Genomic DNA, 20,463 nt, shown 5'->3' with positions numbered 1-20,463 from the left:
AAGTCCTACTCGATGTGTCGTTGCTGAACGGGCATATGAAGACAATGCGATAACAAAAGGATGGATTTGTGGTATGGGGTGATGAAGTTGAGTTTTTGGAGGAAGCAGGGTTTTGGAGGGGGAAAGGAACGATAAAAGAATATTTTTTTGGAGGGAGAAAGAGGCATTTTTGTGAGATTTAAGAGGCAAAATGGATGTGCGGGAGATGGATTGGGATGAGGTTGGGAGGGGTTGTTGTTGAGATTTTTGCGAGTTGGAATGAGTTGGAGGGATGTTTGTTATTTGAGAAATGGAATTTGTTGTTGAGGAGGTGGGGCGAGGGGGAAGATAAGAAGGGCGGAAGATGAGTGGAGTGAATGGAATATTTATTGGAGGAGAGGATGAGGGATGGAGAGATATGGGGAGGAGATGTTTTTTTATTTTCAAATGTAGAGAGAGAGAGGAGGGTTCATATGAGGCGGAACAAGAGGGAGAGTATTTGTGGATGTACAAGTAGAGGGGGAAATGGGGTTGAAGAAGAAGAAAAACGAAAGAAAAATTTTCTTCATATTTTTATATAATTTATTTTGTGAACCGTTTGGTCGCGCCTCTCATTTGCAGGGCAAGGGATGGAGGCAGAGGTGGAGGAAGACGGGAAGAAGGAACATCAGCGCTGGCACTTTGCATTGGAGGTGTGGAGGCAGAGGAAGATGAGGAGCTGACTACGAAAGGGTGTCTTGCAATGGAAAGAGACAGAAAAAGGATGGAGGTATTTATTTTTTTATTGGTTGGAAGAAGGGCAATGGGAGCTGGGGAGGACATGGATTGTGATATTTGGTGGAGTGGTATTGTTGTTGTTTTGAGGGGAAATGGAGAGAAGAAGAAGACAATTGAGTGGAAAGAGATGGGAAGGGGTTCTTTGGATAGAATCTTCTTCATTGCTTGTTTTTTATAGAACGGAGTTTGTGAAGGTTATTTGAGTGGAAGCAGAACAGAGGATTGAGCTTTTGTTAATATTTTAAAAAGAAGAAGAAAGAAAAAGTCAGCGAAAGGCGGTCATTGCGAAAGATATAGGTTTGCATTTTTTTATTAATATTTTTTATCAAATGTTATTTTTTATTAATGAAATTAGGTTTTTTCACAGGACTGCTCGATGGCAATGAATGAACGTGGGATGTGGAAAAAGAGGATGTTGGATGCATTAAAAGAAGTCAGGATATGACAATTGCAGAACGTTGAGTGAAATGAGCGGGCGCAAAATGCAAATGAATGAAATGAAAAGAAGATTAAAAAATTTTAGAAGGTTTTGGAAGACATATAGGACGAATCTTGTTAAAAGCCAAAAATGAGATCAAGGAATTGATGATACAGCAGAAGAAGAAATTTGATTAAAATTCGAGAAGAAGAAAAAGAAGCTGAAGCTGAAGCAGAAGATAGGGAAAAGAAAAAGAGATGAAGAAGGAAAACAAGAGGAATTAGAAGAATGAATTTTTTTTTTTTTTTTTTGGAACATCCGAAGAAGAGCTGAAAGAAGGGAATGAATGGGAAATATGAATTAAGGGAGGATATGAAGAAGAAAAAAGAGAAAAGAGATTTTGGAGAAAAATAGAGGAAAGTCAGTTCAACAAAGAATTATTCAAAAAAGGAGAAAGGAATGCTCCTCGGAATATAAACCAAAAGGGATATCTTTATGGATGGAGATTGCAGCATGTTTTGTTTTTGTTGGAGATGATGGAAGGGATGAGGGGACAAGGAATACGATGATTCTTTGAGAAAAGTGAGCGAGAGAAAAGGAAAACAAAGGTATGACATTTTTATTGGTGATATTATTTGACCTATTTTTAATATGATTTATTGTTTTTCTTTTTATTTGTTTGAACAAAATTGTTTTTGCTGGCGTTTTCGTAAAACTTCAAGGGAGTGAAATTACATCAAACGATAGAAAGTGAAGGTCAATGGCGGAATTAGCTTGAGAAAAAGCTATATAGGATCATTAATTATAAAAATGCATTGACAGCGAAGGTCTGTTATATATTTTTTATGAGATTCATCACATATGCAGCAGAAAGGGACAAGAAAAGGGTTGTAAGATTTTTGGAGTCATAAGAAATATTTTATTGAGAGGTAGAGGAAGAGATGAAGGAGGAGAGAGCGGAGGAAAGAGAGGTGGAGGAAGAGGAAGTGAAAGAAGAGAAGAAAAAAGAGAAGAAGAAAGCGAAGGAGGAGGGAGTGTTCTGGTGAGTGAGTCTGGTTTCTCATCTTTTTGTGTGATGTCAGCCCCGTTTCTGGCACCTCCCCTGGCACCCCTTGTATCTCTTTCCAAACTGACCTTCTTCAACGTCTCCACAAATCCACAGAAAACAAGACAACTGGGTGAAAGTCTGAGCCAAACATCATTTCTGATGAGTGGATGCACATTTTCATCAGTGTGGGATGTGTATGATGGGGGCATTGTCCCCTCGCTGAACAGCCCCTCATCTTCATTGGCTGCCTCAAACACCTCATTTGTCAGATGCTATCGGTCTCAGAATGTTGCAGTCAATGGGAGTGAAGGGAATCCATCGAAACCAGCGAGACAGCAGATTACAGACAATGGGGCGAATTCATTCACTTGGTGTGTGTGGAATGGGTCAAATACAACTGGAACAGGAACTTCTTATTCAGATGGAACTTCAAATGGTGGAGCAATTTACATGTATAATAAGGCATCAGGAACACTTTCAGTGAAGTTTTGTTCGTTCAATGACTGCACTGCATATTGGGATGGTGGAGGAATTTTTTGCGTTTCAATAAATTCCATCAAGATTGAGAACAACTCATTCAATGCATGCTCTGCTCAAAATTGGGCTGGAGGAGGGATGCTTGCTGAATCAATTTCGTCGTGTGTCAGGATAAGTGGTTGTGAATTCCAGAAATGTTCTGCAAAATATAATGGAGGAGGACTTTTTCTAAATTCTTTTAATATTTCTGGATCTTCATGTGTTGGAACGGAAAGTGGCAAAGGAGAGAGTGCTTGTGTGTTTGAGTGTTTCTTCACTTCATGTACACTTTCGAGCACTGGCGGAGGAGGGATGTTTTGCCAAAATGTTCCAGCTGCATTCAAAATGAGGAGCCTCCAGTTCATTTCGTGCTCAGCTGTATCATATGGCGGAGGATTGTATTTTTATCCATATCAATCAACAGCTCCAAGCAACAACATTTATTGCTATTTCTTCTTCTTCCATGATTGTAGTTGCAACGCTTCCACTCCATATGGCCACGATGTGTATTTTCGAGATGACTACAATCTGTTTTCATCGGCTAACCCGTTCTATGAATCATATACAACGAATAGCAATGATACGAGAGTGTGCCGTTATTATAAATCTGGAAGTTGGTATTATCAATATACAGAAAAGAAGGATTGGCTGAAGGAAGGGATGAAGGATCGGTTTGTTGGGGTGGGTGGAAGTGACTCGAGCAATCTGTGTGGGATGAGTGAGGCAGCACCTTGCAAGACAGTGGGGCATGCGGTGGGGTCGAGCATGGCGCAGCTGAGCTCGACAATCACAGTGCTGAGTGGGAAGCATGTGAGTGAAGGGGCGACAATCAATGTCTGGGGAAAGAAGATAATAATATTTTGGAAAAATGATAAAAAGAAGGTGGAGAAGCAAATGAATGGCAAATATTTTCTGGCATTATTTTTTGGGAAATTTGCTGAGAAGAGAATAAAGAACAAATCAGTCAACTTTTTTCCTCAACCCAAATTAGCAGTTCGATTTGTCAACGTCACTTCTTTTTTAAAAAAAAAACAAATGGAATTTTCTCAACTTAAAAAGAAAAGAAAAAAGATTTTTTTGTATCACTTATTTTGCAATTCACGAGACATATTGGAAAAAATAGTTTGACTTCTGGAGAGAAATGAATATTTTTGTTATTTTTTCTCAAAGAAAATGAAAAATATGTGAGGAAAAACATGAATTTTCAAGAATTTTATACATAATTCATTAAAACCTCCTTTCTCGATTAATCTAACAGTTGCTTCAAAAAATTAATAAAAAATAAATTTTGGTAAGATGTAACAAATTGGGTCCCAATTTTTGCTGTGAAAAATTAGAATGCTGTAGCAAATTTGACACACTCGAATGAAAACATTCTTCCAATGATATTTTTGTTCTGAAAAATCATGATTTTTATTGAAAAATCCTATCATAACATTATTTTTAAATCATTATCACTCAAATGGTGGAACAGATCCATTCAAAAATTTTTCAGGATAATGAAAAGAAAACTTTAAAGATGATGAAATATCTACAGATTCTGTTAATAAAAACAATTTTATTTGAGGATTTTTTGATTAAAGTTAAATAAAGAAGGAAATATGTTGGAGAATGAAGAAAAAATCTAATGTTTCTATCAATTTTTGAAAATTCTTGTTCGGTTTTTGGTAGTGAACCAGAATTGTTCTTTAGATTTGTTAATTCGTTAAAACAAAATTATTCATTTTTTTATCGAATTATCAACAATGGAGTATTTTTAAGATATAATTCAAGATGATTATTAAAAAAAATTTTTGGACCCAATTCTTTACACTTTACCTAAATATTCATATCTTAAAACCATTTTAAGTGAATTTTTTATTTTCAAAAAATTCTTTCATAGTGTAAATTTTTTTTCAATGAAAACGCCTTTAGCGGTATATTTTGCCTCATGCATCATCCTGCAGAAGCATCATTCATGAGCATTGCAGCAAATGCACGAGTGTCAATGATGCTTTGAATTAGAATTTCATTTTTCTTTCTTTTTTTATTGGTTTATTTGCTTAGCTCGTTATTTAATAAATGTGGAAATATCAACGCGTAAAAAATATAAGTTGAACAAATAAATCTGCACAACAAACTTTTGAAAAAACATCTGATATTGTTATTTTCACTTTTTCGTCTTATTTCTCAGTGTTTCTTGAAAATTTTCAAAGCGAAATTTTTTGACAGAAAACAAATGATATCAAAAAGGAATTAACTGTCGATTGAAAAATAGGAATTACTTTTCATTTAATAGCTGCTCATTTTTTTCAGTGTGCATTTCTCACACAATCATGTTGTGCTTTGTTCAAAATGATATTATTTATTCAGAATTGTTTTATTCTTTATTTTTCCAACATATTTGTGTTGTTGGATAAAGAAGCCATGGGGATATGTTGGTGACTGATTTTTGAACACAACCAGGTTTATCATTTTATTCTGACCGTTATTTATATGAGTAATAATTTTTGAAAAATCACAAAACACTTATTTTTTGTATTTCTTTTTGAAATGTTTTTTATTCATTTCAATTCCTTATGTTACTCATGCTTCACAAATGAGTTTGTCACAATAAATTTTGAATGAACAACAACGAAATGTGTTTGTCAATGTTTTGGGTGATCATCTTTGAAATCACAATTTCTTTCGAACATTAATTAGAAAATATTCATCATAGGAAAATAAGTGAAAATTCAAATTCAACAGTTCACAACATCAATTTTGATAAAGTATTTTGGGAACAACAAAAAAAAATTTATATTTCAAACATAAATGTTTTATTGATTAGCACTTCTAAAAAAGTTATGATTTCAAAGATTATCACCCAAAACATTGACAAACACATTTCGTTGTTGTTCATTCAAAATTTATTGTGACAAACTCATTTGTGAAGCATGAGTAACATAAGGAATTGAAATGAATAAAAAACATTTCAAAAAGAAATACAAAAAATAAGTGTTTTGTGATTTTTCAAAAATTATTACTCATATAAATAACGGTCAGAATAAAATGATAAACCTGGTTGTGTTCAAAAATCAGTCACCAACATATCCCCATGGCTTCTTTATCCAACAACACAAATATGTTGGAAAAATAAAGAATAAAACAATTCTGAATAAATAATATCATTTTGAACAAAGCACAACATGATTGTGTGAGAAATGCACACTGAAAAAAATGAGCAGCTATTAAATGAAAAGTAATTCCTATTTTTCAATCGACAGTTAATTCCTTTTTGATATCATTTGTTTTCTGTCAAAAAATTTCGCTTTGAAAATTTTCAAGAAACACTGAGAAATAAGACGAAAAAGTGAAAATAACAATATCAGATGTTTTTTCAAAAGTTTGTTGTGCAGATTTATTTGTTCAACTTATATTTTTTACGCGTTGATATTTCCACATTTATTAAATAACGAGCTAAGCAAATAAACCAATAAAAAAAGAAAGAAAAATGAAATTCTAATTCAAAGCATCATTGACACTCGTGCATTTGCTGCAATGCTCATGAATGATGCTTCTGCAGGATGATGCATGAGGCAAAATATACCGCTAAAGGCGTTTTCATTGAAAAAAAATTTACACTATGAAAGAATTTTTTGAAAATAAAAAATTCACTTAAAATGGTTTTAAGATATGAATATTTAGGTAAAGTGTAAAGAATTGGGTCCAAAAATTTTTTTTAATAATCATCTTGAATTATATCTTAAAAATACTCCATTGTTGATAATTCGATAAAAAAATGAATAATTTTGTTTTAACGAATTAACAAATCTAAAGAACAATTCTGGTTCACTACCAAAAACCGAACAAGAATTTTCAAAAATTGATAGAAACATTAGATTTTTTCTTCATTCTCCAACATATTTCCTTCTTTATTTAACTTTAATCAAAAAATCCTCAAATAAAATTGTTTTTATTAACAGAATCTGTAGATATTTCATCATCTTTAAAGTTTTCTTTTCATTATCCTGAAAAAATTTTTGAATGGATCTGTTCCACCATTTGAGTGATAATGATTTAAAAATAATGTTATGATAGGATTTTTCAATAAAAATCATGATTTTTCAGAACAAAAAATATCATTGGAAGAATGTTTTCATTCGAGTGTGTCAAATTTGCTACAGCATTCTAATTTTTTCACAGCAAAAATTGGGACCCAATTTGTTACATCTTACCAAAATTTATTTTTTTATTAATTTTTTGAAGCAACTGTTAGATTAATCGAGAAAGGAGGTTTTAATGAATTATGTATAAAATTCTTGAAAATTCATGTTTTTCCTCACATATTTTTCATTTTCTTTGAGAAAAAAATAACAAAAATATTCATTTCTCTCCAGAAGTCAAACTATTTTTTCCAATATGTCTCGTGAATTGCAAAATAAGTGATACAAAAAAATCTTTTTCTTTTCTTTTTTTAAGTTGAGAAAATTCCATTTGTTTTTTTTTTAAAAAAGAAGTGACGTTGACAAATCGAACTGCTAATTTGGGTTGAGGAAAAAAGTTGACTGATTTGTTCTTTATTCTCTTCTCAGCAAATTTCCCAAAAAAATAATGCCAGAAAATATTTGCCATTCATTTGCTTCTCCACCTTCTTTTTATCATTTTTCCAAAATATTATTATCTTCTTTCCCCAGACATTGATTGTCGCCCCTTCACTCACATGCTTCCCACTCAGCACTGTGATTGTCGAGCTCAGCTGCGCCATGCTCGACCCCACCGCATGCCCCACTGTCTTGCAAGGTGCTGCCTCACTCATCCCACACAGATTGCTCGAGTCACTTCCACCCACCCCAACAAACCGATCCTTCATCCCTTCCTTCAGCCAATCCTTCTTTTCTGTATATTGATAATACCAACTTCCAGATTTATAATAACGGCACACTCTCGTATCATTGCTATTCGTTGTATATGATTCATAGAACGGGTTAGCCGATGAAAACAGATTGTAGTCATCTCGAAAATACACATCGTGGCCATATGGAGTGGAAGCGTTGCAACTACAATCATGGAAGAAGAAGAAATAGCAATAAATGTTGTTGCTTGGAGCTGTTGATTGATATGGATAAAAATACAATCCTCCGCCATATGATACAGCTGAGCACGAAATGAACTGGAGGCTCCTCATTTTGAATGCAGCTGGAACATTTTGGCAAAACATCCCTCCTCCGCCAGTGCTCGAAAGTGTACATGAAGTGAAGAAACACTCAAACACACAAGCACTCTCTCCTTTGCCACTTTCCGTTCCAACACATGAAGATCCAGAAATATTAAAAGAATTTAGAAAAAGTCCTCCTCCATTATATTTTGCAGAACATTTCTGGAATTCACAACCACTTATCCTGACACACGACGAAATTGATTCAGCAAGCATCCCTCCTCCAGCCCAATTTTGAGCAGAGCATGCATTGAATGAGTTGTTCTCAATCTTGATGGAATTTATTGAAACGCAAAAAATTCCTCCACCATCCCAATATGCAGTGCAGTCATTGAACGAACAAAACTTCACTGAAAGTGTTCCTGATGCCTTATTATACATGTAAATTGCTCCACCATTTGAAGTTCCATCTGAATAAGAAGTTCCTGTTCCAGTTGTATTTGACCCATTCCACACACACCAAGTGAATGAATTCGCCCCATTGTCTGTAATCTGCTGTCTCGCTGGTTTCGATGGATTCCCTTCACTCCCATTGACTGCAACATTCTGAGACCGATAGCATCTGACAAATGAGGTGTTTGAGGCAGCCAATGAAGATGAGGGGCTGTTCAGCGAGGGGACAATGCCCCCATCATACACATCCCACACTGATGAAAATGTGCATCCACTCATCAGAAATGATGTTTGGCTCAGACTTTCACCCAGTTGTCTTGTTTTCTGTGGATTTGTGGAGACGTTGAAGAAGGTCAGTTTGGAAAGAGATACAAGGGGTGCCAGGGGAGGTGCCAGAAACGGGGCTGACATCACACAAAAAGATGAGAAACCAGACTCACTCACCAGAACACTCCCTCCTCCTTCGCTTTCTTCTTCTCTTTTTTCTTCTCTTCTTTCACTTCCTCTTCCTCCACCTCTCTTTCCTCCGCTCTCTCCTCCTTCATCTCTTCCTCTACCTCTCAATAAAATATTTCTTATGACTCCAAAAATCTTACAACCCTTTTCTTGTCCCTTTCTGCTGCATATGTGATGAATCTCATAAAAAATATATAACAGACCTTCGCTGTCAATGCATTTTTATAATTAATGATCCTATATAGCTTTTTCTCAAGCTAATTCCGCCATTGACCTTCACTTTCTATCGTTTGATGTAATTTCACTCCCTTGAAGTTTTACGAAAACGCCAGCAAAAACAATTTTGTTCAAACAAATAAAAAGAAAAAACAATAAATCATATTAAAAATAGGTCAAATAATATCACCAATAAAAATGTCATACCTTTGTTTTCCTTTTCTCTCGCTCACTTTTCTCAAAGAATCATCGTATTCCTTGTCCCCTCATCCCTTCCATCATCTCCAACAAAAACAAAACATGCTGCAATCTCCATCCATAAAGATATCCCTTTTGGTTTATATTCCGAGGAGCATTCCTTTCTCCTTTTTTGAATAATTCTTTGTTGAACTGACTTTCCTCTATTTTTCTCCAAAATCTCTTTTCTCTTTTTTCTTCTTCATATCCTCCCTTAATTCATATTTCCCATTCATTCCCTTCTTTCAGCTCTTCTTCGGATGTTCCAAAAAAAAAAAAAAAAAAAATTCATTCTTCTAATTCCTCTTGTTTTCCTTCTTCATCTCTTTTTCTTTTCCCTATCTTCTGCTTCAGCTTCAGCTTCTTTTTCTTCTTCTCGAATTTTAATCAAATTTCTTCTTCTGCTGTATCATCAATTCCTTGATCTCATTTTTGGCTTTTAACAAGATTCGTCCTATATGTCTTCCAAAACCTTCTAAAATTTTTTAATCTTCTTTTCATTTCATTCATTTGCATTTTGCGCCCGCTCATTTCACTCAACGTTCTGCAATTGTCATATCCTGACTTCTTTTAATGCATCCAACATCCTCTTTTTCCACATCCCACGTTCATTCATTGCCATCGAGCAGTCCTGTGAAAAAACCTAATTTCATTAATAAAAAATAACATTTGATAAAAAATATTAATAAAAAAATGCAAACCTATATCTTTCGCAATGACCGCCTTTCGCTGACTTTTTCTTTCTTCTTCTTTTTAAAATATTAACAAAAGCTCAATCCTCTGTTCTGCTTCCACTCAAATAACCTTCACAAACTCCGTTCTATAAAAAACAAGCAATGAAGAAGATTCTATCCAAAGAACCCCTTCCCATCTCTTTCCACTCAATTGTCTTCTTCTTCTCTCCATTTCCCCTCAAAACAACAACAATACCACTCCACCAAATATCACAATCCATGTCCTCCCCAGCTCCCATTGCCCTTCTTCCAACCAATAAAAAAATAAATACCTCCATCCTTTTTCTGTCTCTTTCCATTGCAAGACACCCTTTCGTAGTCAGCTCCTCATCTTCCTCTGCCTCCACACCTCCAATGCAAAGTGCCAGCGCTGATGTTCCTTCTTCCCGTCTTCCTCCACCTCTGCCTCCATCCCTTGCCCTGCAAATGAGAGGCGCGACCAAACGGTTCACAAAATAAATTATATAAAAATATGAAGAAAATTTTTCTTTCGTTTTTCTTCTTCTTCAACCCCATTTCCCCCTCTACTTGTACATCCACAAATACTCTCCCTCTTGTTCCGCCTCATATGAACCCTCCTCTCTCTCTCTACATTTGAAAATAAAAAAACATCTCCTCCCCATATCTCTCCATCCCTCATCCTCTCCTCCAATAAATATTCCATTCACTCCACTCATCTTCCGCCCTTCTTATCTTCCCCCTCGCCCCACCTCCTCAACAACAAATTCCATTTCTCAAATAACAAACATCCCTCCAACTCATTCCAACTCGCAAAAATCTCAACAACAACCCCTCCCAACCTCATCCCAATCCATCTCCCGCACATCCATTTTGCCTCTTAAATCTCACAAAAATGCCTCTTTCTCCCTCCAAAAAATATTCTTTTATCGTTCCTTTCCCCCTCCAAAACCCTGCTTCCTCCAAAAACTCAACTTCATCACCCCATACCACAAATCCATCCTTTTGTTATCGCATTGTCTTCATATGCCCGTTCAGCAACGACACATCGAGTAGGACTTTCTTTTCTTTTGTGGCTCTAATTCGTTATGGAAAATGATCAAGTTTTGCCAAATGCTCAGAAACTGCCAACGGGGACAGATTCCGAAGCTAAAACAAAGGCAGGTTGACTAAGTGAAATATTTCCAGTGAAAAGGTTGGGTATTACAAAAGAATATCTGCTTGATGGAAGATGAAATTGTTTATTTTGATTGTTGGAATGCTGTGGAGCAACAATATTTTCGATGGAAATGAAGAATTTTCGATGTATGTATTTTATATTGTTCTGTTGATTGTGAAGATGTTATCGTCCGTATCCTCTCCAAAGTCGTGATTCAGTCAATTTATTTAAAATGGACGATTTATTCCATGCAGAGGAGAACAACGAGGAAGCGAGACAAATGTTATCTTACAAATATATTATTAGAGCCTGAATGTATTTTATCATAAATGTTTATGTGACTTATAATGGACTCAACATGCGCGATGGATAGAAATTCGATGAAAAATGAATATTGATGGAGCAGAAATCGACGGGATTGGAAGATGTCCAAGACAAAAAAGGAAGAATAGCCAATCTCTATGAAAAGGCTGCCTTTTTTTTAAAAAGAGGAAGAGGACATTTTCAGAAAAAATTTTATTGGGGAGATTGAGCAGATGAGTGTAAAAGGACTTTGGAGGCAGCTAGAGCAGGACAAGGCGCGTTTCTTGGGATGAGAAGGGCAAGACATTGATTTTATGGACCGGGGGGAGCGATGGAACTGGATTAGATTACTTGGCTTGAGAGGCGAAAATAAGAGGAAAACAGACAATTTGGCGTAATACAAGCAGCTGGAGGCAAATGATAGGTAAAATGGATTTGAGTCATTTAACCTTTGTCTTCAGCCTTCTATCATTGAAACGTTATTCACAAGAGCAGAGAACGAGGTTGCGATGCTGAAGATATCTTCTGACAGAAGACACATAGTATTCAAACTTGACAATAACATCGCATTCACCATCTTCATCATCTTCATCTCTGTCATTGCCATCATTGCTGTCATTATCTTCTTCTTCTTCATTAAAAATTATATTGAAGGATTTTTATTATTTGTGTGTTATTCGAGCGGAATCAGTGCCGAGGATTGGAAATAAAGCAAGTTGTTGGAAGCAGAACAGAATCACTTTCATTGATGTTGAGATTGGCAGCGGAGACAGATCAGCTGGGTGTTGTTGGCAGAAAAGGACAATATTTTGAGAGGCGCTCGAAGAAGAAGAAAGTGTGTGAAGATTGGCAATAAATATATTTCAGAGTTTGTTTTGTATTATTTTTTTTTCCTCCAATTTTTTCAAATATTTATTTATTTATTTTGAGGGATTAAGATTTACGGAAGGACATTTTCAGGCAACGAATGAACATGGGAAAAAGAGCATATTTGATGCTTTTCAGAAAGCAGGCAATGACAATTTTTTTAGAATATAGATGAATAAGCCAGAGGTATTAAATGAAATGAATGCAAGCTGAGGGCTTTGAAGATTTATGTTGAATTTTGAAAAAGAAGGAGAGAAAGCAACAGAAAAGGATAATCGGAAAATAGAAGAAATGGCTGAAGAAGAAATTTGAAAAAAATTAGAGAAGAAGAAAAGAAAAAAGGAAGAAGAAGAAAAGGAAGAAGATTGAAAAAAGAAAATGGTACTGATTTGTGATATTTTTAATATCAATTTTATGTATTTTTTTATATTTTTTCTTTATTTTTTTTAATGATAATAGGGACTTTTGCATGAATATTCAAAAGCGAAGAATGCGAATGGAATATGGAAAGAAGGAAGAAAATTGAAACAAAAGGCAAAAAAGAGATGAGGGGAAGCCATGATGATCAGAAGGGGAAGAAGAAGCAGAAAAAATGATACAATCATATTGAGATATTTTGCAACGTTGTGCTAAAGGCGTTGAGAAGAGAAGGTTGCGTTGAAGAAAGAATTTCAGTAAGCGAATAACAATTCTCATCTTTTTGCCAATTTTTTCTCATCGCCTTTCATGCCCCTTATATCCCTCTTTCATTTGACATTTTTCAACATGTCAACGGAATCCACAGATTATCCATCCCCAGCAACTATGTCAACCCAAACCTCATATCTTATGAACAGCTGTTCATTCTCATCAGTCTGTGATGCATATGATGGCGGGATTGTTCATTCTTTGAACAACCCCTTGGCTTCTCTAACTGCCTCAAACACTTCATTTATTGGGTGTTGTCGAACAAGGAATGTTGTATGTGAAGGAAATGCAGATAGAAAATTGACTCCAGGGAGACAGAATGAAACATTCAATGGAGCAAACTCATTCACTTGGTGCGAGTGGAACGGATCGAGGACAACAGGAACAAACAATGATTACACCGATGTTGCTTCAAATGGAGGGGCCATCTGCATGTATGGTCAATCAAATGCCACTGTTTCAATTAAGCACTGCTCTTTCAACAACTGCAATGCTTTCTTTGATGGAGGGGGAATCATGTGTGCAAACATAAAATCGGTTGAAATTGAAAGCAACTATTTCAATTCATGTTCAGCTCAAGTGAATGTTGGGGGAGGGATATGTGTTTATATTATTTCAACATGTGTTCGGATCAGCAAATGTGACTTTCAAAATTGCAAAGCAAAAGAACGAGGAGGAGGACTTTTTCTTGAGAATTTCCAGGTTTCAGAAGGATGCATTGGAGAAGAAAATGGAGAAGGGGAGAGTGCGTGTGTGTTTGACTGCAGTTTCACTTCATGTTCACTTACGAACAGTTGGGGTGGAGGTATGTATTGCTACAATATTCCTACAGCATTCAAAATGAGGAGCATTCAGTTCATTTCATGTTCAGCAACGTCAGCAGGTGGAGGATTGTATTTTTATCCAAATCAAGCAACAGCACCAGATGATAAAATTTATTGTTATTTTTTGTTCTTTCATGAATGCAAATGCAGAACAACCTCTACTCCGTATGGACATGATGTTGAATACGTTGATTCTTTCAATGTCTATTTGAATTCAGGAAATCCGTTCTATGAATGTTACACCACAAACACGAATGAACAGAGAATGTGCTATGCATACAACTACTCGAATGCAGGTGCCTGGTCTCATCAGCACACAGAAAAGTGGAATTGGCTGAAGAGAGGGATTCTCAACCGGTTTGTGGCAGTGAGTGGTGGAGGCGAAGAAGAGTTGTGTGGATTGGATGAGTCAAGTGCATGCAGAACCATTGGTGTTGCAGTTGATAAGAGCAAGATCCAGGTGAGTCTGTCAGTCACACTGATGGGCGGGAATCACATAAGTGAGACAGCAACAATTGAAATTGGAACAAAAAAGATTATTGTTGTTGGGGCAGGCATTGAGAAAAGTTCGAATGGAACAGAAGCGAATTCGTATTCTTCGTCTTCTTCGCCTTTATCTCCATATTCGCCTTCTTCGCCATCATTTACTCCTCTTAATTTGTCAATTTCATTTTTTCATTCTATTTGTTCTTCTTAACAATTATCATCATCTTCCACTTCTTCATCTTCTGAGTCGTCCTCGCCTATTTTATGAAAGCACAAGTTGAAGGAGCAATTCGAATGGAAGCAGAACAGGAGAATGGAAATGGGATGTTTATTTTTGGAGGAGCAGAAGAGATACAAAGCTGTTGATTGAATGATGGAAGAATGAGATGAGGGGAAATGAGTGCTTTTGCAGAAAGGACGATATTTTGAGAAGAAGAAAGAAGAAGAACAGAAACAATGAAGAATGGAGATTATACAAGGTTTGAATTCATATTTTTTTATTTTTAATAAAAGAAATAACATTTTATCAAAATTTTCTAATATATATTTTTATTTGAAATTAGGATCTTTTTGGAAGAATATCTTCATCTGATAAAAGCGCAAGATATGAGAAAAGATGGATTTTGAGGCAATCCCGGGAAGATGGCAGAAGGCAGGAAATGGAATGGGCATGGATGAGTGAGCAAAGGGAAACATATGAAATGGATGGAAAAGAAGGGATTTGCGAAATGGAAAAGGTATTTTGAAAAGGGGGAGGGGAAGCGATAAAAGATAGAGAGAAGAGAAATTGAAGAAATGGCAGAAGGAGAAATTTGAGAAATAGTTGAGAAGAAGAAGGCATTAATAAGAAAACAGATTGAAAAGGAATGAAAGGAGGGAAATAAGAGGAAAAAGGAATTTGAAGATCGAATGTTTTGAGGAGCATTTGAAGAAGAGTGAGAAAAATGGAAGGGGATGAAAAGTTTGTTGTGGGAATGGAGAAGGATGTTGAGGGAGGGGCATTTGATGTGAGTGGGAGCATTGGGGCGTTGACAAACATCACATTGAAAGGGTGGAGAAGAGGGGGGGAGATTTACTCTGGAAGGCTGTTTGGAGGGAAGGGATATGGAAGGGAGAAGGGTGGAGGTGAAGAAAAAGGAGGAGAAGAAGGAGAAAGAGGAAGAGATAGAGGAAGAGGAAGAGAAGGAGATGGAGAAGGCATTGAAGGGAGTATTTCGGTGAGTGAATCACACTTCTCTTCTTTTTGTGTCTCATCAGCCCCATTCCTCTCATCCCCTTCAATTCCCCTTGTATCCCTCTCTCACCTGACATTTTTCAATATTTCAACAGCAAATGATGCGTGCTCGCCTTCAACAACTACGTCAACCCAAACCTCATGTTTTATGAGTAGCTGCTCATTCTCATCTGTTAATGATGCATATGATGGAGGAATTGTTCATTCCCTCAACAACCCCTTGGCTTCATTGACAGCTTCAAACACTTCATTCATCGGGTGTTGTCGGACAAGAAACGTTGTATGTGAAGGAACATCGGACAGAAAGTTGACTCCAGGGAGACAGAGCATTACAGAGAATATAGCAAATTCATTCACTTGGTGTGAGTGGAACGGATCGAAGGCAAACGGAAGCAAAGATGATTACGCAGATGAAGCTTCTAACGGTGGAGCAATTCGAATGTTTAACCTCAATTCAGGAGAACTGACAGTTTCTCATTGTGCATTCAACGACTGCTATGCATATTATGGCGGAGGCGGAATCATGTGCCGTTCAACCAAGTCAGTTGATATAACAAACAATTTATTCAACGCTTGCAATGCTCAAAACAATGCCGGAGGGGGATTGTATGTTGTATTAATTTCATCATGTGTTCGGATCAGCGGATGTGAATTTCGAAAATGTTCTGCTTATGGCTGGGGAGGAGGTCTTGATCTTGATAATTTTCAGGTTTCGGAGCAAGGATGCGTTGGAGCTGAAAAAGGAGGAGGGGAGAGTGCGTGTGTGTTTGACTGCAGTTTCACTTCATGCTCAATAACAAACAATGGAGGTGGGGGAATGTTTTGTAAAACTGTTCCTGCGACACAATTCAAAATGAGGAGCATTCAGTTCATTTCATGTTCTGCAATGACAAGGGGAGGAGGGCTGCATATGGAACCATACAGACAAACATCGCAGAATGATGTGATTTATTGTTATTTTCTTTTCTTCCATGAATGCAAATGCAGAACAACTTCAACACCATATGGACACGATGTGTATTACGTGGACTATTACAGTTCACATTTGCACTCAAACCCATTTTATGAATGCTACACCACAAACACAAATGACCAGAGAGTGTGCTATGCATACAATTATGCAAGTGCAAGTGCTTGGACATATCAGCACACGGAAAAGAAGGATTGGCTGAAGGACAAGACAATTTATGTTTCTGTGAGTGGGAATGATACATCTCCACTTTGCGGGGTAAATGAATCAAATCCATGCAAAACAGTGAAGAAAGCGTTTGAGATGTGTGAGGTGCAGATTAGTTTGACAATCACGCTGATGGAAGGGAATCATCAAAATGAGGCAACAACAGTTGAGATTGGATCAAAGAAGATTATTGTTGTTGGGAAGGGAAGGGAAGCAAGTTCGATTGGAACAGGAGCCCTTTCATCATCTTCTTCTTCCTTCTCATCTTCATTTGCTCATTCTTTCTTCTCCCTATTTATTATTTATCCTCGAGAAAAAGTGATTCAACAGCTTCGGTTCATTTCATGTCACTTTTAATCTACAAAAATCTAATTTTCAACATCCCTTCTCTTGTTATTTTTTCCGAGCAGATATCTGAGATAACGAAGAACTCGGAGCAGAAAGATAGAGGCTGAGTCTTTGGTGGCTATGATAATTGTGTGGGTTGTTCCAAAAGCGCATTTATCATCACCAACTTTTTTATCAATATTTTTTTCAAAAAAATATATACCTTCATCCTCCTCTTTTTCATTTTCTTCCTCCTCCTCTTCTTTATCATCGCCATCTTCTTCTTCCTCTTCTTCGTCTTCCTTATCTTCCTTTTATTCATCATCGTCATTGCCTAATTTTACGATTTGAGCTGTTGGAGTTATTCCACTTGAAGCAGAACCGAGGATTGGGCTTTGGCTATAATTTTTATGAGAAGAAGAAAAGAAACGGAGGCGGGACAAATGAATTTTGCTGACAGAAAGGAACTATATTTTGGGGGAAAAAAAAGGAAATGAAGAAGAAAGGACGAATTAGAAAAAGTGTGTGAAAAAAATTCATTTGAAAAATTTTCTTATTATTTGTTATATTTTATTTTATTTTGCTTTGTTTTGTTTTAAAAAATTATCTTTCGTATTTAATTACAAATTTATATTTTTTTCCCCAGTTATTTAATGATTATAGGAGCATTTGTGTGGTTATTCAAAAGCGATAAATGCGAATGGAATGTGGAGAGAAGAAAGGAAATGGGAAGCGAAGATAAAAAGAGGATTTGTCGAAAGATGAATGATGAAGAACGTTGGAATTTCGTTTCGATTTAGAGGAGTTAAAGGGAAAGATGATTTTCTTCTTATGGATATCCCTTTGAGAAGCAGAGGAAGAGGCAAGAAAAGGGATTTGAGCTAATTTTGATATTTTGCTTCGTGGCGCCAAGAGGCATGTGGTAAATAAGTGAAGGGAAAGGAAGAATTTCAGTGAGAGAATCTCACTTTTCCTCTTTTTGCCAATTTTTCTCATCACCTTCCATACCCCTACAATCCCTCTTCAAATTATCATTTTTCAGCATTTCAACAGCAAATGTGGCATGTTCGGTTTTAACAACTTCCTTTTATCAAACGTCTAGTTTTATGAGCAGCTGCTCATTTTCATCGGTCTGTGATGTATATGATGGCGGAATTGTCCCTTCACTCAATAACCCCTTGGCCTCATTGACAGCTTCAAACACATCATTCATTGGGTGTTGCAGGACAAGAAATGTTGAATGCACTGGAACTGCAGATGGAAAGTTGACTCCAGGGAGACAAAACGAAACAGAAAATGGAGCTAATTCATTCACTTGGTGCGAATGGAGTGGTTCGAGGACAACAGGAGAAGCTGATTCCACCACAGATGGGATATCGAGTGGTGGTGCAATTTGGATGTACAACAAGGGAAATGGAGAGCTCTCTGTTTCACATTGTCTGTTTAATAATTGCTTTGCATTCAGTCGTGGGGGAGGAATTATGTGCCTATCAATTAATTCTGTGCATATCGAAAATAATGTGTTCAATGCCTGTACAGCACAAAATCAATATGGAGGAGGAATGTATGTGAATGGGATTTCCACCTGTGCTCGAATCAGCGGATGTGAATTTCAGAATTGCAAGGCATATGGTTCAGGAGGAGGACTTTTTCTCGAAAATTTCCAACTTGCAGGAACAGGATGTATTGAAGCAGAAAAAGGAGAAGGGGAAGGTGCATGCATGTTTGACTGCAGTTTCACTTCATGCTCAGTTACAAATACACTTGGAGGAGGAATGCGTTGTGCAAACATTCCAATCACGCAATTCAAAATGAGGAGCATTCAATTTATTTCATGTACAGCACGGCAAGAGGGAGGAGGATTGGAGTTATATCCATACAGACAAGCATCGCAAAATGATGTGATTTATTGTTATTTTTTGTTCTTCCATGAATGCAGCTGCAGGGATGCAGCCAATCCACGTGGGCATGACGTTGAATATGTTGATTATTACAATCTGTATTTGGAATCAGGAAATCCATTTTATGAATGTTACACCACAAACACAGATGAGAAGAGGATCTGCTTTGCATACAATTATGCAAATGAACAAAAATGGACATATGACGAAATATCAAAAAAGGATTGGCTGAAGAGAGGGATTCTCAATCGATTTGTGGCAGTGAGTGGAGGAAACGCAGAAGAATTATGTGGACTGGATGAATCAACTGCATGCAGAACCATTGGTGTCGCTGTTGAAAAGAGCGTGATCCAGGTGAGCCTGTCTGTTACGCTGATGGGAGGGGATCACACAAGTGAAACAGCAACCATTGCAATTGGAGAAAAGAAGATTTCAGTTATTGGGAAAGGGAGGACGGAGAGTTCGATTGGAACAGGAGCACTTTCATCGGTAGGAGCGCTATTCAGTGTGTCAACAGGTCACCTTGGTTTATTGCACATGAAGGTTGATTGCAACTCAAGTGCAAATCCTTTTTCACCGAGTGTGGCTGTGGTGTCTGATGGGGGTGGGTCACTCTCATTGGGGGATGTTGTGATCACCACGAGTGTTTCTTCAGGAGACTATGTGATATCTTCGTCAGTGTTTGTGGTGGCGCTGTCGCAGCTGTCGATGGTTGGTGCGGAGATCAAAGATATGAAATCTTGAAATCACTATTCTTCTTCAGGGATCAACAATCAAATATTGTTTTTAATCTCTTTTGAAATTTGTTTGCTGGTTATGTTTCTTTATTTTATTTAAAAAAAAAAATAAAAATAAAAAGAATTATTTTATGAAATGATATGTTTGATTCTATTTTTTTCATTAATTTTATGAAAAATTTTTTTGAAATAATAAATTTAAAAAAATATCATATTCAAGATATTTGTTTGTGAGAGTGGGGTTTGGAGTGAATTTTTGATTCGAGAAAAATTTTAGTTGATTTTTTTTAAATAATCGTGATAAAACATAAACAAATACAAAACAACATGTCACATATTTAAATAACCATGATGTGTTCTGTCAAAGAAAACATTTGATATTTGTTTCTGTTCGAAAAGATAATATCTTTTCGAAATCATAACTTTTTTCGGGGTGTCAATTTTTCATTTTCATTTGTCGGTTGGAAGAGATTTTGTATTCTATTTGAGAATTTTATAACAACTGTTTAAAAAAACAAATGTTAAAGCAGAAATCAAAATCATGATTATGTTTTTCTAGCCTTTTCTCTTTTAAGTGTTCTTTTGTTTATATAAAGGAGAATTATTCAAACAGAAAATTTAATTAGATATAATATGACATCAAAAATAATCACCCATATATTCGAAAATTTAATATTTTTCACAAATGACACATTCTTCTGAAAAATAATTTCGAAGTGAGTTGTGTTTTTCTGTGATATTTGATGACAAAACATTCTTCAATAAATGCGTATCTGACAAAACTTTTTTATTTTTGAATGATCTTTGAAAATAATTTGTTGAAATGTTCAAGCTAATATATAATTGATCTTAT

General features: G+C 36.2%; 3 protein-coding genes across 3 annotated transcripts; 2 read left to right on the top strand and 1 right to left on the bottom strand.

The window, feature by feature from the left end:
• Positions 1-7,287: 7,287 nt before the first annotated feature.
• On the bottom strand, positions 7,288-8,718 carry MONOS_12880 (uncharacterized protein; the record flags this gene model as incomplete). Its single annotated transcript, XM_067865538.1, has 1 exon — positions 7,288-8,718. The coding sequence occupies one exon, from the start codon at positions 8,716-8,718 to the stop codon at positions 7,288-7,290; it is 1,431 nt and encodes a 476-aa protein (XP_067718816.1).
• Positions 8,719-13,002: 4,284 nt separating this feature from the next.
• MONOS_12879c1 (uncharacterized protein) lies at positions 13,003-14,445 on the top strand (the record flags this gene model as incomplete). Its single annotated transcript, XM_067865535.1, has 1 exon — positions 13,003-14,445. One exon carries the CDS (start codon positions 13,003-13,005, stop codon positions 14,443-14,445), a length of 1,443 nt encoding a protein of 480 aa, XP_067718815.1.
• A 4,965-nt stretch (positions 14,446-19,410) lies between these two features.
• MONOS_18372 (uncharacterized protein) lies at positions 19,411-19,617 on the top strand (the record flags this gene model as incomplete). Its single annotated transcript, XM_067871387.1, has 1 exon — positions 19,411-19,617. One exon carries the CDS (start codon positions 19,411-19,413, stop codon positions 19,615-19,617), a length of 207 nt encoding a protein of 68 aa, XP_067718814.1.
• Between the last annotated feature and the right edge of the window lie 846 nt (positions 19,618-20,463).

Source organism: Monocercomonoides exilis, assembly GCF_001643675.1.
Source record: "Monocercomonoides exilis strain PA203 chromosome Unknown scaffold71-172346, whole genome shotgun sequence".
Classification (NCBI taxonomy): Eukaryota; Preaxostyla; order Oxymonadida; family Polymastigidae; genus Monocercomonoides; species Monocercomonoides exilis.
This window is presented reverse-complemented; position numbering and strand designations above follow the sequence as displayed.